The sequence below is a fragment of the Ciconia boyciana genome, chromosome 3, assembly GCF_034638445.1.
Source record: "Ciconia boyciana chromosome 3, ASM3463844v1, whole genome shotgun sequence".
NCBI lineage: Eukaryota > Metazoa > Chordata > Aves > Ciconiiformes > Ciconiidae > Ciconia > Ciconia boyciana.
In genome coordinates this window covers 30,833,899-30,858,836 of record NC_132936.1, presented here as the reverse complement: position 1 = coordinate 30,858,836, position 24,938 = coordinate 30,833,899, and the positions used below count along the sequence as shown (strand labels likewise).

Below are 24,938 nucleotides of genomic sequence, written 5' to 3'. Positions count from 1 at the left end.
AATTCATTTATACAATTTGTAAATCATATGTTTTTCTCACACCTCTAACATCCTAACTTATACTGGGATAGCATTCTTTCTCAACAAGTCCATCTAACCAGCTCTACAAATGCTATTCAGCAGTCTACCACTTACAGAAGATGCTTTGAGTATTCATACAGCAAAAGAGTACAGAACTGCTTGAAGTCAGTTCTTAGTGGACTCAACATTTTAGGGAAACAGAGGTTAATACATTCACATGATGTTAGCTCTTCTGCAAAGTCTTTATACTGAAACTTCTGTGGGTAGTCACATCCATGAGATATCAGTGTTGACTCTTTGTCCAGGAAGAGGGCTGAGGTCACTGATAGAACTGTTGGAGAAGCAGAGGTTATGCAGATGGCTCCCCAGGACCTGCCACATACCTGACTCTTGCAAAAGCAGTACCTGGAAGCAATGAGTGACAGGGAACATCATTGGGGGTCCTTCCCAGGAGTTCCTCCTTACATTTATAGCTGATCCATACACTACCATTAATTTTTCTCTGATATTAGTGAAATGTTAAATATATTCTTAGTAACTCTAGTAATTCTTCTGTGGTTTTGAGAATCTTGGTATATTTAGATGTTTTTCTAATAGCGAGCTTCCTGACAATGTCCAGCCATTTGCTACGATAGAAGTTCTGATTGTTCGTTTCACTTTTTCATGGAAGCCTTTACAAAATTAAAGACTTCAATTGTTTGTTACATTATGTGTCATATTTTAGTCATAAAAGGCCTAGCAGAAAAAGGTAATTGGCATAAGTTATGAGAGCCCTCTTTTATAAAGAAAAAAAAATCAAAAGTACTCTGAAGTATTTTCAAAATAAGGAAGTAGAAAAAATAATCTTCCTAGATCATTCTTTGCTTTTTCACTCTGCAGTGTAATGGTTAACCCGTCCTTCCTCTCTCCTCGCCAGTAATGTTGACATCATGCTATTTAAGCCTGGTACAGGAAAGGGTGCCATTTAGTTTAGCTTTCTAAGATGTATGAAATAACATCATTGAATAAATCATTATGTCCTTGTAAAACTCACGCATTACTATAAGAGGGTGGTTACTACAATTTTGTGTATGTATCAGCAAAAACGTCAGACAAAAGTAAGTATGGTAATACAATAGAAGAATGCTGATCAGTCCTAGCCTCAACCTAAGAGAATGACAGAGGGAAGATGATAGCAAGGCTAAGCAAAAAATGCCCCATTTGGGGACCTAGGACAGAATCTAGAAAGCAAATGTGTAGTCCGCCCTTTCTGCACAGAACATCACCCATACCATCCAGCAGGCTTGGATCCTGAAAATGCGAAAAAAGTTGTCTACCTTTACCTTCAGTGTCTTATTCCTTTTTCCCGGCACTGTTTCCTTAAGGAAAAAACAAAACAAAACAACCCACTATTATTCATTATTTGGAATTGAGAAAGATATAATTAAAGAGTCCCTGACCTGCTCATCATCAGCACAGAAAGACTCGAAAAGAAAGACTAAAAAAATATGAGTCATTAATGGGTATACCTCCCAAACAAAGAATCAATTGGCTCTGTGTACTGGGTCTGGTCAGGATGGAGTTAATTTTCTTCATAGCAGCCCATGCGGTGCTGTGTTCTATAGATTTGTGATCAAAGCAGTGTTGCCAACACAGGTGCGTTTTAGCTGTTGCTGAGCAGTGCTTACACAGCATCAAGGCCTCTCTGTTTCTTACTCTGCCCCACCAGAAAGTAGGCTGGGGGTGGGCAAGAGGCTGGGAGGAGACACAGCTGGGACAGCTGACCCCAGCTGACCAAAGGGACATCCCATGCTATATGGCATCGTGCTCAGCAATAAAAGCTGGGGGAGAGTTTTTCTAAAGTAGCTGTTGCTCTGAGACTGCCTGGGCCTTGGTCTGCTGGTGGGAGGTGGAGAGTGACTGCCTTTGCATCACTTGGGGTTTTTTTGTTTGTTTGGGGTTTTTTTGTCATTTATTAAACTGTCTTTATTGTGACCCACCAGTTTTCTCAATTTTGCCCTTCCAATTCTCTCCCCCATCCCACTGGGGGAGAGTAAGCAAGCGTCTGGGTGAGGGCTTACCTGTCAACCGGAGTCAACCCACCCCACTCTGTTTGTTTGGTTTTATACTTTAAAACTTCCTTATGTCCTTTTTTGTCACAGATTTCTACTTTTACTTGTTAGGTTCTTTTATTATTATTCTGTAACTTCCAGTTTCTTGCTGATACTAATTTTTATGAACTTATCCAGTTTTATACTTGTTCCCTCTTTGTTTTTTAAGACTATTTTATCTAGACATATGCTTTAATTGTAGGTTTGATGTTTTTAAGCACCTAACATTTATATTTAGATAATTAAAATTTCTTGAAAGATTCCTTGTTGTCATTTATATATTTCAGTTTAAATTCTCTCAGCTGATTTTTCTTCTAATTGTGTTTAGTTGTGTAAGATTTGTCATTTGAAACAGTTATACTATACCAGACTGATTCAAAAAAAGCTAGATATTCTTGATAGTTGTATTAATTACAGTTAGATTTCTGATGTGTAATAAAAATTAGTAACCCACAATAAATTTAAAATAATCCTGGGAAAGAAGAAGATGAGTTTGTTTGTTGGCTTTGTTGCTTAATTTAAATGCTACATTTATGTAGTAATAATAAATAAATGCATCCAAAATTTTGTTGACATCTAGACAGCGTCATCAGGGCTATTTATAAGCAATCTGTAAGCTGGATGATGATGTCTTCATTGTCTCTTCTTCTTCTGACTCTCATATGTATGTATGCACAGCTATAGATATGCACACCAATCTATACGCATTTATGTATGTGCACATGTACAGAATCTCTTCATACATGCTTTCAGAATATTTTCTTATCAAAGTAGATTATCTTGATATTTATTATACTTGATAAATAACTCCTGTTCATAAACTTAATGGAGGACACTTTAATAAGCAATACAGTTCTTGAAAGACGGTTCTAGGAATTAAGTAACAGGCTGAACATCTAGATATGCTTAACAAACTTTTTTTTTAATGCAGGCTGTACTTTTCTTTTTTAAGAACATAGATAAATTTATATAAATTAATTCTGCCAAACACTTCAGGTTTTCTTATTTATATATTTAGTTCAGTCATTCAGTTGTAGGCAATTGCAGTGACATTGCTGCTTGTTGCTTACAAAATGAAAAGCTATAAATGTCAAGGCAGCAGAAAGACAACATCAGTTTGTCTGTTTTATCTTTTCAATGTCAGAAGAATTGTAACGATTTTGTAGTGCAACATTATTCTGCTTTTAAGCCATATAGAGAATGGGCAGTTAAAATACTAAGGTGTGGTATATGTAACATATGTAAATCAAATTTCGAGATATACATACCTCTCGCTTCTTTCATTATTTTCACTAGAAGAACAAGATGAATGTGCAGTGAAGTTTTAAGTTTCCACACTTGTAATTGTCATACTTTTGTTTTAAGTTGCAATACATGTTTTTAGTTGTAATACAAACCTTAATATATACATTCCATACAAAAGAAAATCTCCACTTCAACATTTAGGGGAATAAAAATACTGGTAAAGAAGAGCACAGTAGGGCATTCCTGCAGTGGTCATGTAATTGCACAGACACTGTGTATTCAAAGTGTGCATTATGATGTAATACATAATTGTGTATTCTGTAATACACTGGCAACGGTACCTTCTATTTGTTTATATTGTTCCCAGAAGCACAGTAAGATTTTAAGTTTTAAACCTAATTTTTATTATCTGTTAAAAAGCAGACATAAATGTATAAGAGCAAACAAAACTCTGCAGTTTCTATTTATGTGAGATTTTATTATATTATTCTTACACAAATAAGCATTTAGTCAGGTTTTGCACTCAGAGACTGAAATATGTATAATTTCGATACATTAAAAAGAGGTGAAACAAGATACGATGATTAAAAACATTTCTTGAAATAGATGTACCTTTTAATTACAGACAGTTTTTACAAAAGATAAGAAGTAAATGGGGAATGAAGAAGAAAATTTACATGATGGCATTGAAAACCATTCACTATACACCACCACATACTAGGCAGCATAAAGAAGCACGGAACCAAGTGTAGAAGGAAAAATATGGAATCCAAAAGCATTGTGATGAAAATAATAGGAAAAAAGAAGCTAAGAAAGGGCAAATGAGAAGAGCAACATACTTCGCAAAGTCCATTAAAAAGTCTTACAAGGGTTTGATGTTAAAGGAGGCTGTGATGACGAAAGAGAAAGTAAACATATGATTAAGAGAGCACATGGCAAATTTCTCACTGTTGTGAAAGGATCTGAACTCATTAGGCGCAGCAGCTTTACTAAGTTATTTTCTCTTTTATACTTCCAATTTTCTTCCTGTGTTCCTATCTTTATAAGTATAGTGCTTCATGCCAGTGGTAAATGAAATTTTCCTGCAGTAGAACCAGAAAAAATTGCTAGCTGCTTCTCTTTTTTCCAAAAATGTGCTGTCATTTTTGAGGCTAAAAATATAAGAAAAAAAAAAAAGTCTATTGATTAACAGCTCATTCATAATGTCAACTCAATCCTCCAACCCTAACAGATGACTTAAAAAATTGACATTTTTCTAATAGAAACAACACTATTTATTTCAAAGTGGATAATAAGACATTGAGTTACTGTTAACAAAAGCAGACACAAAACAGTGATGTCTTCGGAAGTACTGTAATAACCCATTACAAATCCCCCAGGTGAAGAAATATCTCTATGACAGCCTTAGGCTTGAGACTATTCATTTCTAAAACTACTATAATGGCAGTAACAGAATGGAATGGAATAATCTGTTCCTCAATATTAAAAAATTGTTTTAAAGACCTGTTAAAACCATCATAGCTGTATTTCACAACTCACCAAAGTTATACTCTTCTATAAAGGATTTAACTCCCCAGCTGTTGACTAATTTTTCATTTGCTGCTTCTTATATTTGGCATCTCTGCATTTTTCTTATTGTCTGCTATATTAATGGAATATGTTACCATATTTAAGTGCCTCTTGCTGATAGAATAAGCCTATTCACATATAATAAGATATTAATAAGATCACCCCAAACAAACAAAAAAAAACCCCTAAGGTTTATTACTCAGGTAAACAAATGAATCAGATCTAGAAAGCCACTTAATTCCCTTTCGCATCTGAGAAATCTCAAGTTTTGTTTGTATTCATATAATCTCTGTGGACAAGAAGAATCTGAGGTGTAGCAGCTCCAGATTTCTACCTCACAGTTTTTTCCAGTATGTACCCTAAAAATGGGATCTCTTATACCCCCATTCTTCAGTACGTATGATCCTTTTGTCAATGACATGCACAGATGTCATTATAACTATACCTTTATGTAGAAAATAGATACCTTTCATTGCCCTATGCCTTTTTAGAACAAATCCATCATGGACAAAACTTAAATAATGCTAACTGGAAGGGTAAGCATGCAAAGTTACCTGCATAGACAACTGACTACATGTAGAAGAATATCTGCATTTATTTAAGGTACTGTCATTGGTGAGAAAGAAAAGGAGTAAGGTAAGACACTGATGGATCTCCCAGAAAAGAGCACTCAAGCTGTTTATTAGCACCTTCACTGTGAAGAACTGTCTGGAGAGTATTGCATGCTATGTAAAATCTATAATACTGTAGATAATTACAGTTTTGTATTTTTAAAAAATCATATTTTACTAGTCTCGTGATACCAACATTTTTCTCAGACTGCAGAGAGGAACTACTTGTGCATATTGATTGTTTGGCCATGGATATTTTAAAATTACTTTTTCAATATGTCACTTATATTCCACCAAACTTTATATCTTTAATAGCTTTTAGCTTGTTTTCAAAGCATACCTTGGAGATAATGAAACTTTGTTCCCCATTTCAGAGAACAAGAAACAAACACAAAGTTACTGGGTTGTTAACAAAAAGCCTAAATTGAATGCATTATTAAGTATAAGTCTGCCTATTTATAGTTACCATCAGAGGCAAGTACATGAAAGTTTTTACTTCTGTCACATAAGCCAGCTCCAAGTGTCTCATCCCACTCGGTGGGTTGTGAGATGGGTGAATCTTTTTGATTCCCCGGGGATTTGTGTACCGACAAAGGCCGATCTCTGCTCAGCAGAGCCGCAGGCCGGTAGAGTCACGACAATGACTCAGAGGAACAGTCAGACTAGCAACTTTATTAACTAGCAAACTACAAACTTAACAAACTAGCAAGCTCAGCAAACGAACAGAGGCAATTTGGCAATGGAGCTATTTTCCGGGCAACCCGTCACAATTAATCCAAAACTCATATGCCCAGCTATATATAGTGGAAGAGTAGAGGAAAAGAGAAGTGAGAAAAGCAAAAGAGAAGAGAGGAGGATAAAGAAAAGGAAAGGTATCACTGCCCTTGGATCCCGTGATGATGATGACAGACGTGGAAATCCTCCGGTGATGGGCGCGCACCGTTCCCTGGGGAAGGTGTCTCTTTATACTCTAATCCCTGCCTCAGGTCACACCCCTGGAGGACTTATGTTGTTCTGGTCCTCAAAGGGTTGCAGGCACTGGGGGGGGTGGTTTGCGAGGAGTTTCATTCCAAGTTTCAGGTGGTTGTAGGCCCATTCCTTAGATAAAACTCTGTGTGACCTCTGGCTATAGATGGTAACTGTGCATCCTCCAACGCGTTCTTCTCATCCCTTGCTAGCCGACTTGCTGCACCTTAACTCGATACAATGTTTGAGACAGTACCTCTTTCAGTGTCTCACAAGACAATACCTCTTTTAGTCTCTCCTCCGAAAAGCTCTCCCCATCCCATGCTAGCCGACTTGCCGTCGCCATGCAAATCGCACCTCATCTCTCCACAGTGTCTGAGACATTAACTCTTTCAGTCTCTCACACCAAGCATGCAGGGACTAGAGGAATATTGAGAGCAGCCCTGTGGACAAGGACTTGAGGGTATGGGTGGATGAAAAGCTGGACATGAGCTGGCAATGTACGTTTGCAGCCCAGAAGGCCAACCGTATCCTGGGCTGCATCAAAAGAAGCGTGGCCAGCAGGTTGAGGGAGCTGATTCTGCCACTCTCGTGAGACCCCACCTGCAGTACTGCATCCAGCTCTGGAGCCCTCAGCACAGGAAAGACATGGACCTGTTGGAGAGGGTCCAGAGGAGGGCCACGAAAATGGTCAGAGGGATGGAACACCTCTCCTATGAGGGCAGGCTGAGACAGTTGGGGGGTGTTCAGCCTGGAGAAGAGAAGGCTTTGGGGAGACCTTATTGCAGCCTTTCAGTACTTAAAGGGGGCTTATAAGAAAGATGGGTACAAACTTTTTAGCAGGGTTTGTTGCGATAGGACAAGGCGTAATGGTTTTAAACTAGAAGACAGTAGATTTAGACTGGGTATAAGGAAGACATTTTTTGCAATGAGGGTGTTGAGGCACTGGAACAGGTTGTCCAGAGAGGTGGTAGATGCCCCATCCCTGGAAACATTCAAAGTCAGGTTGGATGGGGCTCTGAGCAACCTGATCTAGTTGAAGCTGTCCCTGCTCATTGCAGGGGGGTTGGACTAGATGACCTTTAAAGGTCCCTTCCAACCCAAACTATTCCATGATTCTATGATTCTGTTTCTAATAATGAGTAATTCCTCATTTCCCTTCTACATTGTCAGACATCAGTGGCCAGAATGTGGTAGACTTGATCAAATACAATGTTATGAGTATTTTTATATTATAATACTTCGTTTCAATATACCTCCCCAAACCTACCTTGGACAATGCTTCACAAAACAGCTGTGCAAGACAGTTCCTTAAAGGAAAATTATGCCAGTGATGTATGCATCCCACTTAGAGATTCCATAATGTTGAGAAATGAAGCATTTGTTAGCAAGCAGGAACACTCATACTTTCACCTTACAAAAAAAAAAAGTATACACGTGCATGGGGTGAGGTATGAGGGTGTATAAACATGCATGCCAACACTCACATACATGGTTTTCCATCATTTTTTCTGTTAGATTTCTTTCTTTTACAGACTTCCGAAGCTTGAGTTTTAGTCTACCTGTTGCTCTGCTCAGTCCTTCACATTGATGCCATCTCTGGCTCCTCTCTATCTTCTTCTGTTTCTGATATTAGAAATGAAAATAACATTTCTTTTCAGACATCCTTTTCCAGAAAACAGCTACAGACACCTGAAATTTTGGTCAATATGCTTAAAATCATACTATTTGCAAAGCAGTTAAAGTGATAATCGAACTATGGCTTTTTTATTAAGTTAGTATGCTGTGTCTACTAAACATAAATTTTATGTTTGGTTTATATGTTTAACAATTGTTTAGTCCAAAACTTCTGTTTCTGGAAAATAGATAACTAATAAGTGATTTGTCCAATACATTTCTAAATATATTCAAATTTCTAATCAAAGATCTAAAAACAATTACTGTTACTAAAAACAATCTTGTTTTTTTCCCAGCTTTTCTGGTATCATATGGTGTTCTTATCTGATAAGAAATGAAGGATCATATTTGGATCTTATAATTATATTATCTTTGATAATTACAAAAGATAAACTAGAAAATATATGATGGATGAAAGGTAATGTCTATGTCCAACAGGTTGCTTAACAGAAAATCCTAAGAAACAGTTCAACCCCAAAATTTTAGTTGTGTATTATCTGCCAACCTTAATACCACAAATGACATGAATAGCAGGCTAATGTATTTTTATTTTTATTTGCTTATTTGTCTTCCTGAATTTTACTTTTAAACATCTTTACACTCCTGAGGAAATGTATTCCCAACTTTATGTTGCACTTCAGAAACCATTCTCTTTTAAATAAAGTCTTTGAACTTACTTTCTGTAACAAATCTGATTTATCTCTAAAATAAAAATATTGCACTGGAGAGCTCTTTATTTAATCCAATGTAAGATCACACTATGGGGGGCAGCTCTTATCTCCTTATTTGTGTCACATGAATTCTGAAAGGCAGGCAATGCCTCTGAGATGTGACTGATGGAGGATAGCAACACAGCCCACTGTTTGTGCTAATTTTACTGGGAGCTTTGTATTTCATTGATCTTTTTTTCAGAGATGTTAAGCTGAGTTAAATTTTGTGTAGTTATCAGAAGTTAGAAAATATATATTAATTATTACTATTGTCTTTTATATTGTTATTATTGCTTTTGTATAAAAACATAGTTCATCACATATATTTGGTTTCTATTGAAATTCACAGGTATTTATTTCTAAGAAATATTAAATGTTTAGAAATTATACAGACCTACCAAATAAATATAAGCTTTGAGGACACACCAAAAAAAAAGTAAATTTTCTCCATCAGTCTCCATTATTGGTTTTAAGGAGGTGCTGTTTTGAATTAATTGTGTACTCTGTTGAGGGAATGACAGAGCTATTTCTCCTCATTAAATCTTAATTCTTTCCACTAGATACTCTTCCTATTCTTTTTCAGAAAAAAATAGGTTAGCATGATAGACACAATAGAGAGATTTTTTGATGGTGATACACTTTAAGGTAAGACTATCAATAATAAATGGGTGTTGGATATATAAGATATATCACTAAAAGTAAGTAATAGCACCAAGCAATTATAAATCAATTCAATTAAAAGGAAGCATCAAAGAACACTATTAAAGCAGAAAAAAACCCTCAAAACATAAGCCATCCCCTATATATTCTATTAAAGCATGACTGTTGCATATATCAGCATTGAAAAAAGGACGCAAGGAGAAAGAGGTGATTGTAGACAGGCAGAAATATTCCTGTGTAATCTACCTGTAAACTATCAGTGAGAGAAAAAAAAACCAAACAGAAAGTCCTCTAAGAAATATGCTTTTACAAAACAGGCATTTTGAAAAAAAATTTAAAGAATATTTTCTTTCTTCATTTTCCTCTTTTTTAAGAAGAAATATGGCTCTGCTTCTGCTTTCTTACTGGTGGAGCACCATCATTTTAATTAGAGTTCATCTTGCTACTGGTGCTCTAAATCAGATGAGAATCAAGGCATGTTATTTCTTTATTTTCTAACTAAACTAGCAACATTTGAGTGGTAAGATTTTTTTTACTTCTAGATTACTAATCTATTCCTGTGAACTATTATTATTTTTTATGTTTAAAAAATGCCACTGGCCTAGACGCTGAAGCCAGCTGTTACATACTGACCTACTAGCAGCATTGCTTTTTCCCTGATTCTAACTGCTTTGGAAACAAATACCTCAAATATTTTCTTTGGTCTTGTTACACTGAATTTGTTTAAAAAACTATCAAAATAGCGCATACAGTCACTCCTTTATAGAGGGAGGAGAGGAGTATGTCCCTGGAACTTAGCTTTAATTATCTGCTGAAGTTTTGCCATTTTTCAGGTCCTGTAGTTATGTTTCATTAAGTGATATCATATTAGACTGATCTATGAGATGATGCAACAAAAAAAGTATATGGAAAAATCAAAATTATTTCTATTAGGCAATTTCTTATTATCATTTTTTCATTATGCAAAAGGGAATTTATAAATTCCATAGTTTTTGCGTATAAATTACAAGAAGAGATTATATAGGAAAGGGTAATAAATTACCTATTGGTAATAAGAAACAAGATATGTACTGCGATACATGTCACCTTCTCAGTATGTCTTGACATCCTCCCAAAAGAAGTCACAAACACTGACCATTTTGCAGTCCTTCTGGTAAAATGAAAATGGATAACCACTATTATTTCATAAGGTTTTTCTTTTTCCTTTCTACTTTTGTGGCTATATTATTCTGCAGTTGTAAAATAGCATTAGGTCCTGTTCTAATGCATCATACCAAGAAATGATAAGATAGTCTGACACATTCCAAGGCAGCAAGCACAGTCAGAATAAAAACTTATTCTGTGGCTTCTTAGTGTAAATAATAGAGAATCTGAAGTTGCCTGCTGTGGTACAGTAATAAAACTTCTGTGGAAATAGCTATAAGTCTTCTGGTGTATTTCTGTAAGATGTATAGAGTATGCCTCTGTTATTACTTAATCCTTTTTCTCTAGGTCTAATCCATCTTTTAGTGGAACTGACAAAAATGTTCCTACAGTATTGGAAGATGTATTTGGCCTTTGTGGCCCTTTTCCTAGGTCTGAGGGGTTTTTCGAAAGAAAAACACTGTAGAGCAATAGTTCTTTTACATCTTCTCATTAAATTGTATGGCTTAAGGTCCAGCTTGTCCAAGGCAGTAAAAATGGTCATTCAAGTCAGGCTGCTAAGAGAGAAGTGATGCACTCATTAGCCCTCACTGGCAGAAAGAAATTTTAGACAGGGGGAGAATGAAGAGAAAGAAAGTGACAGAAAGGTCAGAGATCTTACAGAGAGATTTGAAGATCACTAGCAGCAGAGTTTATGAAGTCACTCCTTTTAAAAGAACTTTCTAGATAATTAACTTCTGTTCTGCTGTTTTGCTCTATATTCAAGAAGAGATGAAGTAACCTTAAAAAAAAAAAAAGATGGGAGGAAATGTATAGCTGATATTTGGGTAGTTCTTTAGAAGAGAGAAAGGAAAGTATCAATCTGCTTCCTAACAGAGAAAGTTGTTGACATACGATGCCAAGAAGTTTTCAACATCCTTCCTGCTTGACCTTAAGCAAAAAAAGTCAACTACACTGAACCATCTAAAAGGAAGACCTTTGACCATAAAAAAAAAGGAATGATCTAGAAAATGCTTAGATGAAAATGTATACTTTAAAGTCTGGCCACAACTTCAGCTGTGGTATTTAGAAATTATTCAGAGCAATTTCAGAGCTGTTCGCTTCTGGATAGGTCAAATAACAGAAAGGTAGAAAAGAGCAGAGGTGAGGTATAGAACTGTCAGGACTAACTTGAATTCTTGAAAAAATACTAGAGCAAATGAGCTATTTAAAGATGAACTATTTATATATACCTGAAACCAACAAAAAGATGACAATCAGTCACTAGGTAACATGGATTTCTCAAGAGCAAAATGTATGAAACCATTGCAATTTCTGTTCTCAGGTATCCAGAATAAACCTAGATAAGGAAGCAGTAGGTGATACATATCTTGAGTGCACCAGCATTCTTATAAGGAAACCAAGGGAACACTGTCTCAGTGAAACTACCACTAAACAACACATAACTCACTGTAAAAAAATAGTAAAAGATGATAGTGATTCAGTGTGGAAAAGAATTTCACTGGAAGTGTTTTGTGTCTACTAATGTTCTTCATCAATGACCTGGATTATGGAATTGGGAATATTGTGACTGAACTTGCAGATGGAACCAATCTGGGAGAGAGACGGGCAAAAACTCTAGTAGTGGTCTGGAAAAGAAAGAAGATTCAGTTGAGCGAAGACACATCCTCTTTGGCAGTCATAAACAAATACATACAAATTGGGAACAACCAGGCAGTAATCTGCAAAAACAGATCCAGAAAGTTCAAGCTGAATGGCATTCAGCAATGTACTGGTGTTGTGGAAAAAGAAATCTCCATGCTGAGATATTTGGTCAGGAGTTCTCCTTGTGAAAGAAGTGATGTAGTTCCCTGCCATATGTCACAGTGTACCAGCAGGCTCCTGCCAATCTGACCTTGCCTTGCTGACTTTGACTACCCAGCTTCATCTCAGACCTACCTTGTCACTGCAGGCTGTCTGGTCATCACTGGGCCACAGCAGACCCTGGTTACCAGCACTGGACCTGTTCAGCTCTTCTCATTTGGGTACTGTGGGACTCTGTTGTTTGTCACTGAGGTTGTGCCCTGCCTGCCTTACCGTCATATTCCCTATATGAATAATAGAAGTTGATTAAAATTATTAAACTAAACCTAGCTGAACACAGTACTTTAAAATATGGTGTTAAGATGTAGACCTGCCATACAGAGTCACCACGTGAACATGACTGGAATGTGTGTGTTGCGAACTATTACTCATCTCTCAAAGCCTATTAATATTTATTGCTCTAAAGGATTTGTGCCTCTGTATGGAGCTGTAGGTATTCAGATTTTGATGATGAAAACATAGAAAAAAGTCATCTTTATCCATAATGCTAGAGTTCATTGGTGAATGAAGATTATTATCAGAAAAGCACTGGTGTTCAATAAATAGTGACCAAACTGTTAGAGAACAGTTTATTACTGTTAGAGAACTCAGTTTAACCTGACAACTTGTAAATTTATAAATATGCCAGATAACTTACTTACTTTCAGGTACACAGAGTTCATACTAACCTGTAATTTCAGTCTGATTCCACAATAGACTGCATTCATGAAACGGAAATAACAATGCCCTTTAACTCTCCTGTGTAGGAGCATAACTGAAGCATGTGTAGGTAAAACCGAATCTCCAGGGTTGAGCAGCACCTGCAAATATATCAGTGAAGGGAAATTACTGTGCCTGTGCCAACAATTTCTGCTCTAGCACAGCGATGACTAGGACAAATTGGACAACAGTAATTGCTTAGTAAAAGCTTAGAAGAGGGCCAGAAAGGCACGTGGATTCAGGCTCATATATGGTATGCTTCTAGCTCTGCAAGCTCTACCTGTGAGGTCTGTCCACTGGGAACTATCTGAATCGGAATTGATCTAGGCCGACCAAGTTTCATTTAGTCCCGGTCTTAGAGCAAATCAGTCTTGGAGAAAAGGTATTATCTGTAGGCTAGATGAAATCTTCTTTTGTTGTCTGTGACAGGTACATCAGCTTGGCATCATTGTCACATTAGCGTTTACAGTAAACAACCTAATATGACTGAGGCAGAACTTCTGTGGCGTCAAGGATATTTTAAAATGCACATATATTTGTTGATACCAAAGTGAGTGAGTGGTAAGCAGAAGGTGGACTGACTGCTACTTAAGATTCCTCTCCAGATTAAACTGAGCTTAAATGATGTATAAAGGTTTTTGCTGAAAAAAATATTTTTTCAGTCTTCCTGTCAGAAAATCATAATATAAAATTCAAAGCGAGTTGTAATGATGACTTTTCAGCTGCAAGTAGAGCTTTTTGAAGAATATCCAATGAAATGTTATTTTATCAGAAAATGCTGACTGATGGGATAAAAACTGACTTTTAGCCTAGGAGATTTTTTTTTTTCACTTACTACTTAGTTGAAAAAACTTTGCAAAAGATTTATTCTGTTAGAATCATAGAATCATAGAATAGTTTGGGTTGGAAGGGACTTTTACGGGTCATCTAGTCCAACCCCCCCTGCAAAAGCAGGGACATCTTTAGCTAGATCAGGTTGCTCAGAGCCCCATCCATCCTGACCTTGAATGTTTCCAGGGATGGGGCCTCCACTACCTCTCTCTGGGCAACCTGTTCCAGTGCCTCACCACCCTCATTGTAAAAAATTTCTTTCTTAAATCCAGTCTAAATCTGCCCTCCCTTAGTTTAAAACCATTGCTCCTTGTCCTGTCACAACAGGCCCTGCTAAAAAGTTCATCTCCATCTTTCCTATAGGGCCCCTTTAAGTACTAGAAGGTTGCTATAAGGGTTCCCTGCAGCCTTCTCTTCTGCAGGCTGAACAACCCCAACTCTCTCAGCCTGTCCTCAAAGGAGAGGTGCTCCAGCCCTTGGATCATTTTCATGGCCCTCCTCTGGACCCGCTTCAACAGCTCCATGTCCTTCTTGTGCTGAGGGCTCCAGAGCTGGACGCAGTACTGCAGGTGAGGTCTCACCAGAGCAGAGTAGAGGGGCAGAATCAGCTCCCTCGACCTGCTGGCCATGCTTCTTTTGATGCAGCCCAGGATACGGTTGGCCTTCTGGGCTGCGAGAGCACACTGATAGCTCACATCCAGCTTTTTGTCCATAAACACTTCACTTCAAACCTAAATGACAGAAAATTGTAAATCTGTTGAAATTATTTTGCCTTAGAATATTTATCTACTTATTTCAGAAATGGAATATGTACGTAAAAAACTGAAGTATAAACACCCTAAATACCCATAATAGCACATTCTTACAACATGTTTTAACTTTCTTTCAGATTATGTGTACATAAACACAAGTTTTGACTTGTCCTCGAGCTAGACTGGGAAATAAAACAATAACTGAGTTTTTCACAGGAACAGAATACCATTTTTCAGATTGCGGCCATTGTTAGATCAGGAAGTCTGCTTGTGAAAACGAACAGTCTTCAGAGAACACAAAAGCTTTCTTAAACTCACATGTGCATCATTTCTCAGTCTCTTTAATTTTAGAATATGAAGGTTTTAAAACTTTTAGAGAGTAATTCTTTTATTCTAATCTAATTGCTGAAGTTCAAATTGTCTTTACTGAGAATTAGTGGGTTTTGATCTCTGAGTTCCAGAAATCCTATCACAAGAAGGATACAACAGAGAAAATGGCATCTTCCACTGTATCTTTTATAGCTGTGACTGGTTACTTCAATATAACAATCACATGTATTTATTAGAGCAGATGGTCACAAAACACTTTCCTGTTGTATTGTCTGAGGCACCAGCAGCATTTTTTTTCCTGTCTTTCATCCAAAAGTGATGATTTTTCCTCTTTATTACCCTTTCCCTATTTTGTTCAACTATGCTATTATTAGTTGCATATTTTTTACAATTTTTACTTTTTGTATAATTTTTGCAATAAGTATAATTTTTATATTTGAAATTCTAGAGGACCCAGGCAAAAGTAGGATTTCATTATGACAGGTGTTGAATGACAAAAACAATAACAATCACTCTGTCTCAAAACCCAAATTAATAAAATGGCTTGTATGTTCCTATTATCACATCCAGTGCAAATAAGGAGAAATTAGCAAACCATTAGTATGTAAGAATCTTAATGACAGTGAAAATATTGTCCAGGTTTTAAATGAATTTATTAAATTCTGACATTTGTTTCTTTCAGTCTGTTTAAGTTTTTCCCAGCTGTAATTTTAACAGGAACCAGATAACTTTTTCCCCAGAAGTAATATTTGTTCAATAAGGGTGAATGAATGCACATCAAATCCTGCTGGCCCTGACAATAACCCTTAATATGAGGTTCCAGTTAATAGCTTCAGATGTACCTGCCATCCAGAATATAAGGAGCCATGTAGTGAAATTGCCATAAATCACTGTGTGGCTGGACTATGTCAGAATGGATCACAATGCAATGATCTCCCTGGAGAGTTTTAGTGTCACAGTCTGACTAGTAAAAATCACTTTTGTCATGAGGCATTTGGGTTTGTCAGAAAGAAATGTCTGAAGAATGTAAATGAGGCATTTCTGAACAAAAAAAAAAAAATTAAATACTCTGCTGCTAGATTTCCATTATCTAAATTCATGAAGTATCTTTTGAGTGTCTGTAGCAGAAAAATAAACGGACACTTGCTCATTTCTTTTTATAGGAAATAGTATATTCTTAAGTACTGCTGCTGAATCTGGTTTTATGAGAAACTTTATACAAAAACCAGATGTTTAATATTAAAATTGGGTCCTGAAACCACTACCCTTTGTTCTTCAACTTAGTATAGTAACTTCAGATATATTTGCCCACGCTGCAATACTTTGATAATTAATTTAAGACACAGAAATAAAAGCATACATAGGTTAAGATCTTTATTTCCAATCTATAAAGTTATTATGAATATTTGTTTTTAGTTTGTCAAACAAAAAATTCATGTTGGCTTTTCTATATTCAGTATCTCCACCTGGATGACAGTCATATAACCGCATGTAACAGTTATACATATATCTGTGTATAACTGTTACCATCATTGATTAATGTTTCCATTTTACTTCTTTATCATAATTTTTTATATTAGTTTTATGTACTACTTCAGTAAGCAGATGTTAACAGCTATTTACGAAGGCAAAAATGAGACAGATGCTTAAATTTTTAATAGCAATCAACAGGGAGGAAAACTTCAGCTGTGTGAGAATGTTGCACAGCTGGTGTTTGGGATGGAATAGAAACATAGCTTGAAGACAACTTTCTGCATCTACTGATTTAGAAACCAAAGTGACTGCATGTGTAGGGCAGTTTTAATAAGCATTGTCTTGTATTTATGCCTCAAAGGTTTGTTATACAAGCCAGGATTTCTAAAGCACAGTATGTTTCAGCAATTCACTCTGATGGTCAGAAGTTGCTGTCTTACCTCATCTAACCAGCAGTTCAAAAACTAAATAATCTTCCAGATCAGGAGCTCTTCAGTCGTGCCCTAAGGACATGGTTTACATTTCCTTTAATTTGAAGACTATACTACACTAGGCCCAAGCAAGACCGAACTTTTAAAATTTTGTAATAATTTATTACTCTTGATCTGCACTTAATAGGTGCTATAAAAACAGGGTTATGTTTAGTTTTTAAAACTATCACAGTACACTGTAGGAATACAAATTTGTTTGAACATTTTTGACCAAAGATTCTTCCTTTTTCTCCTTGTGTAAAACATTGATGAACATGAGGTCAGAAATGAGGCAACTCAGTAGCACGCTAGAATCTGTTCTGGCAATACCTATGCTACTGAAGCACAGCATTCCTTTATAAATCTTTTTTAAAATGAAATGTGAAGTTCAGATCTTCAGCCAGACTTGGTATCCAAGTTGTAAGACATTGGAATTAATTATATTTAGCTCACTGAACCAAATCTCTGGTTTAAGTCTTTAGTGGCTTTTCATGCTGTAATTGTTAAATTATAATAAATTGGTCCAGTCTCTTTTGATCTTTGCTGGAACATTATTTCTGCAAGAATCTAAAAATCTTTAGAAACTTTTTAAGTGCTTGGTTAATAGGAGAACAGAAAACTATACTTCTTATTCTTTAACTCACTGATTTTTTATGACAAAAGTTACAACAAAAATGTCTAAAGTTTGAAACCTGGCATTTATATTCAGCTCTTGGATCCTAGCTCCACACACAATGATTTATTTTTTAATTGCTTTATATCAACTAATTAAAAAATATTTATTGGGTTTCAAAACAACTATTTTTCAGTGAAACAAAGAATATTTACTTGCAAATATTTATTGTGTATGTTCTAAAATAAAGGTGCTGTCATCAATGAACCATGTGATTTTCTTACTGAATGATGGCTTCAGAAACTATAATACCATGGCAAATATATCCTAAGGGTAAAATGTAGATTCATAATTTATCTTTTAATTTCTTTTTTAAATTTTGTGCATATCAGCCCTCAACAGGAAACATGGATGCTCCATGTTTCACAAGATTAGGTTTCTTAATTGACTATAAGTTAACTGGTTCAAAAAATCAATACCAATAAGCTGCCAAACCTGTCAGATCTTGTAAGATCTGCTTTATAACAGAACGTATTGGGACAATTTTATTTTTTGGCTTGGAAAGATAGGATGTTTTCTTAGTGTAGTGTACGGAATACCACACTAAAAATGAGAAGGCTTTTATCAACAGTGTGCTTACTGATACTTCAATAAAAATAGGAACATCTGCATAAAACCACTTGAAGAAATTGACATTCTACCAAATTCTCTTGAAGACTCGTTGTATCTTGAATGTGTTTTTTTTATTATTGCAAGTATGGCTTTATCATAGAGTTCTTTTGTTCCATTTAGAATTGCTTTGTATATGAAAATGAAACTTTTAAAAAACTGGAATATTTTACTCTATCCTAAATAAAATTTTGAAATATAGGTAAAGAACACAAAAGTACTTAGCAAAATTGGTTTCTCACTTCTCTGTTTTCTCAGACTAAATGTGATAATAAAGTTTTTATGTCTTCTGTTATTCTACTTTTCATCAGGTTTTACTGGTCAGTTTTGTGAAGCAGATGTTGCTGCCTGCCTGTCACAACCGTGTGGAGCCTCCAGCATCTGTAAAGACATATTGGGTGGCTATCTTTGTTTCTGTGCACCTGGTTTTATAGGTGGGTTCACAGAAGTGTTGTTTAACATGTTGAAGTCAGTCCTAAAGCACAGAAAAGAAGGTTATTCAAAAGTAGCAACAGATATAATTTAGCAGTGTGCCTCTGATTCAGGCAGAAGCAACTTTTGTTTGCTGGCACACGAAAATACTTGGCTGTGTAAAAGTATTCAGCTGTAAAAAATACTGACTACAAGGGACTATTTCCACTCCAATAATTTTTACTTTATACTACTTTAGACAGGGTGTCTGTCTTACACTGATGTGATTGCAACTCCCAGCCATAAGCAAGTTGGCCTTAATTTATCTGCTTTGTGCTTCCTGTAACAATAAGGCTGCAGTAACAAGGGCCTCAACTGCCAAATATACATCCAAGATCCTGGGCAGGTTTAACTAGTCATGCTTAAACATACCCTGCAGGTCATTGTCATTAGTACAGAGTCTGACTAGATTAAAATTAGTTTGGTTATGTCAGCATACTGTCATGGTAATTCCAGATTACAGTGTAAAAAAAAAAACCTTTCTAGATACAGATTCAGATCTTTTTGATCACCTGTATGATGAAACAATCAAGCACAGTAGGAATTCCCTGAGTGGCAGGTCAGCTCTGCAGCCCAGATCCATCCTGTCTAACTGCAAGGACTTTGACAGGGCTCCTAAAGCAGGAATTGGATGACTCTAAAGTCTCTCAAGATAGCCAAGGAGGACACAGGCAACCAGAGGAATTCAGATCTTGAGCAGACTCCATACTTATTAAATTGTAGCTCTACATCCTAATGTAGGCATCCATTTAGATGAAATAATGTGTAATTTAATAGCTGTAGTATTTGTGTCTGTAATATAATGAAATGCTATATCTTCTTTCTATGGTTGGTTCATTTTATTATCATTATCAAAATATAAAGTAAACTTGTTTGACGTTACTTGTGATAATTCTTGGTGAGGTCTTATTTTATTGAAATGTCTGTTTAAATTCTTATATCTACATAATAGTGGATTAGTGGTTTTAGTTTATACTTTTTCTGTGGCCAAATAAAGCCCTCAAAACCCCTCTGAAACAATCAGGTACTTTTTACTTACCTTTTAGGGATAAGGAATAATAAATTTGAGGCCATTATCATCTGTTTGGATAATTCATATACAAAATGCAAATAAATACTTTCTGACCTTTGTTCTACCTCGAAGGCCAGAAAAAATACTAGATACATCATTCTCAACTAGAAATCAGCATCTATAATTTTTTCCTCCACATATTTAAAAATATATGGCAATATCTAACCTTTTGATTATTAGTTTCCAAAAAAATTTATTAAAATATTTGGCCATAATCAAAACTTTTCCCAATATTTTCCATAGAGGTCTTCATAACAAATCCAGAAATTATTAAATGAATGAAAAGGAATATTATAGGAAAAGACCAAATATTTGGTCTAAACCATACTTACACTTTTGTGATGTTTCAGGAAAACTCAAGACTTTACTACCCTTAAAATATGAAAAGCTGCAAATTTCTGAGTACATCTATAAATGAATCCGTAAAATTCCCATCAGATCTTTGTTGAACATTATATATTATATATACATTTCACTTTTGCCTTTAATCAACAAGAAATGAATTCCCCAAAGACAATTTATGGCTCATTGGTAAAAGTTCCCTGTCCCTAACCTCAGTTATTTCATTTTGTTGTTGCTGCTTGCACTGGTCACTCACCAGTGGCATGTTCCTAATGAAGTGAATCCTTCACTTGTTTCCAGGTAATAACTGTGAGATTGAGGTGGATGAGTGTCTTAGTGACCCTTGTCACAATGGAGCTACTTGTGTTGATCATCTGAATGCCTTCAGTTGTATCTGTCAGGACGGATTTCAAGGTATAAAAAAATCCATAGAACTATAACTTCATAAATCTACTTTGAGTCTTACACCAATTTTTAACATATTGGATGAGATGCATGTATACTTATTTTAGTGTCATCTGAAGTTCTAAACATGTAAATTCAGCATAAGTGCATCTTGACTAAAGTTATCTGCTTTGTTTTCATGACAGCATGGAACTAGGTGTTTTCTGCTGGCTGGTGGCTTAGCTGTTGCAAATGGATCAGTGGGGTTCAGTGAAATTTTGCAAACAGCATATACTGTTTTCTGTAAGCCTTTTAAACTGTTGGCAGATTTAATATAATAGAATCAGAGAAAAAACCTGTGTGGGAAAGGTTTTGTTCTTGGCATATTTGTATAATTTATTAAAAAAATGTAATCACTTTTATAAGTGGATGTATTAATATCTGCAGCTATTCTTTGCTTTCAGCTCAGATTAGGAATTTAAAGTGCATCCATTTTCTTTTTAGTGCATAATTTTTTAAACATCATGGATTTTTAATCATTGAAATACAAAGCAATCTATAATTCAAATGTCACAGGGCAAAATATTACATTTCTACAGCTAGTTATATTCAGAACAACTATCACTTGCATTTTTATTTATTAAAATTCTTTGAACTTGCCAAACCTCACAGTTAATGTTATTTTTCATTTATTCTTCAAATGATAAAAAATTAAGTTCACTCAAATATTAGCAATAGAGTATTTTTATACTTCAAGTAGCTATGTGGTCATGTTACCTATAGTCTAGACTGGAACAAATTGTGTTCTTGTCTACATCAGATTTCTTTTTCCATTTTCTGGGAGTACATCTGTTGCCTTATCATGAACACAAGGAATATTACTTCTCATGTCATTGCAATGCAGTCCATTATATTTATATGTAATTTGTTTTCTATTCTTCTGTATTCATATAAAAATAAAATTGTCTGTTTTAAGCCTTAGGAAACTATTCAATGACTTTAATCATTGTACTTTAATAATAGTACTTTAATCTTTTGGGAAAATTAGTGAATAGCTTAAACATTAAAAGTATCAACATACTGTCATAGATGTCCACATTCAAATACAAAAAGGGTGTCAAATAGATTCCAGTATGTGAGCTATATTCAGCTAAAATAAATGTTGGTATTTAACTATATGTGCTATGCAGTAACTTCTCTCCCCTTTGCCTGATTGTATATTTATAGGCACAACTTGTGAAGCAAATATAAATGAATGTCACTCTTCTCCATGTCTTCATAACGCATCATGTGCAGACCTTATTGGTGGCTATGAATGCATCTGTCTACCTGGCTTTACTGGTGAGTTGTAGTCATAGTAGACCTTGTTTTCCACAGAGAGGTAGTCCACAAAGCATCCATTAAGACATCGTTGACTAATTTGCTTGTGTTTCCTTCTCATTTCTCTTTATCTGCCCTGGTCTAATGTTTCATTTGCATTCCAACAAACTGGAACACTGACTCCATCTGTAAACTAAATAGCACAAGATAGATTAGTTTGCATTTAAAAAGGCCTTCAAAGCTTCCACACATGGGGAATATTAGTTACCATTTAGCAACTCAGAAATAAGTTGTTATGTATTTGTGGTGATAAGAATTAAATGGATGCTGACATTAGTATGTGTGACTCTCTATTTGGCTGATTTATGTTAGTTTCTCCTCACAAGTTGCTTGAGATTCTTGTGGTGCAAATGAACTAGAAATTGGCATCTGATTGTCTTACTAAATGTTCAAATCTTCCGTCTTTTCAAAGGTGCAAGATGTGAAACAGATATAGATGAGTGTGCTTCATTTCCCTGCAAGAATGGAGCCACCTGCATTGACCAACCTGGTAATTACTTCTGCCAATGTGTGGCTCCGTTTAAAGGTAATGAACACCAAGGGAGAGGGGAAAGCAAACATAATTAACTTTAGAAAGCATTTCTGTCAATTGTCTGAACTCATTTCACTCTTCCTACAGCATTATTAGTCCTTCATTTTCTCAAGCAAAGCTTTTAAAGTGACCAGCCAATTATGCCTTAGGCTGCAAGTAATGTGAAGTAAACTTTGTTTATACATCTACTAGGAGTGTTTATTTATTAATCAAAATGGATACTTTAAAATCAGTTTGTTAACAGAATAAGATTATTTACAAAATGAGAGGCATATGCTCATTAAGCTGCCATCACGAAGATCAGTTGCTTTTCTACAGATTTTTCTTTCTAATTTGATTGGTCATGGCATTCTCTAAATTATTTTTTCATTCTCAGAAAAAAATGTATAGTTATCTTGGAATCCATAAATTGTGTGTGATTATTTCTGTTGATGCTTTTAAAGGAAATACACTTAAAATGCAAGCTTTATTGTGACCTTTTTCATAGAAATTTGGGGGGGTTAATTTTAAACACTCACTGCTAAAATCATTTAAAATAACAAATTGTGTGGTGTTCTTGAGCAAATCTAGTTCAAGTGATAATCTCAATTAAAGGCGCTTGTTGATTTATAAATTAAATATAAACACATTTTTCCTCCTGCAGTTCAATATAATGATACATACTTAGGATTCCGGAATAATCATTAAAAGGCAATTTTCTTGGTATGTTGAGACAGCAGAGCTTTTCCCCTTTAGGGAAGATGGTTGCATTAAATTCATCATTCATGAGAAAAGAGTGAGCTCTAATGTTTGTTCTTATTATTTTAGTTAATGGTCAAAATTTAGTTTGTCATTTTTATTAGTTTTAATTTATGTTCTGCTGAATAAAATCTAGTATAATAACAAGTAAATGAGTACTGCAGTATCAGAATTACCTCTGCTCAGAAAGATGTGAAATAAATTTCAGTACATGGTTAGAAATACTGGTCTCTTAAGTACTTGTTTCACAAGGAGCCAGATTTTCAGAAGACTGGTATTCATTTAGATATTTAAGTAAGTGATAAAAAATTCAGAAAGTCAACATTTCTGTAGTCATCCTTCAAGAAGACAGCAGTGTCTAATACTCTCAATGGAAAAGTTAAACCCTGCTGGCAAGATTCATAAATGGTAACTGAGATCCTCTGAAACATAATATTCTTGGTACAGGATGTCTAGAATCTATAGGATTCTTGTTGAAATAAAAGATTTTTTGAGACTGTTTACTTCTTTACAGGTTTGCTCGGCACCTTTCAAGATCAAATTCTTATCCTGATGTTACCTAGATTTATGATGGCATAAATAAAAGTAGAATTAGTTTCATATGAAAACTCTACCTCAGTCTCACACCATCTGTCTCTTCAGTATTAAACTGCTGTAAATGTAGTCTTTAACAGATTCATAGTAAGCCAACATAATGGGTAGTTAAACTATGTTTTCTAATTGTGTGGAAATATTCCGGTTACTGTAACAAACACCTTTGTGTGCACTAATTAGAGATTACAGAATTGCTTTATTAAGAAAGTAAATACATTATATTAATGGTAGAAATTATATAGGAATATCTGTTTTATTTTTGGAATATTTTCACAGATTTTCTTGCTGCTTCTTTTATTCTCAGTGGAAAAGCATAAAAGCTGTATTATGAATGCTGTCATTTACTTGGAAAGCAATCTGAAGTTGTATTTCCATAATACATTGTAATGGTTTGATTCTTCCATCACAAAATCTGACTTGAAGGGTATGCACCACTATTAGGAACATATAATACACCAGTTGATCAGGATGTGTACAGCAGACCTCTAGTATATAGAATGCAGAATTAAGGAATTCAGAGCATGATTTGGACATTCAGGTGCATTCATACAAAAGGTAGCTGTCAGATTAAGCTAGAAATGGGTACTATCTACAGAAACTGATTTGCATGCATTTTTCTTTCTTTCTTCCTGATTTCCTTGACTATTCTCATTCATTTATTTTGACAAGGAGACAATGGAAGATTACAACTGGAAAGTTTTAATTTTTTCATTTTCCTTTTTCTTCCCCTTTATTTCCTCTTCCTTTTAAAAACAAAACAGAAAAATCTTCACATTTTTGCTTTCTTTCCATTTCATTTCAAGAGCAAGTATAGCTACTTCTCATTTTTATGTGCTGCAAATTTTTTGATATCCTGAATATGTACTTTTATATTTTAACAAACTTTTACATTAGTCCTATATGAATATGAAAAGTCATCAGAAATTTTATTAAAGTATTATTGTATACTCATAGATTCTCATATTTTGCTTATGTGTTTTGTTTTTTTTTTTTTTTAAAGCATGGATTTGTCTACTTTGACAAAATGTTTTAA

General features: G+C 35.1%; 1 protein-coding gene across 1 annotated transcript in view; it reads left to right on the top strand.

Moving 5' to 3' along the window:
• The window catches only part of EYS (eyes shut homolog), a 944,771-nt gene that overhangs the window by 282,593 nt on the left and 637,240 nt on the right, over positions 1–24,938 (top strand). The window contains 4 exon segments of the mRNA XM_072855247.1: positions 18,704–18,826; positions 20,578–20,691; positions 21,889–22,002; positions 22,454–22,567. Of these exon segments, the coding sequence (XP_072711348.1) occupies positions 18,704–18,826; positions 20,578–20,691; positions 21,889–22,002; positions 22,454–22,567 (465 nt within the window).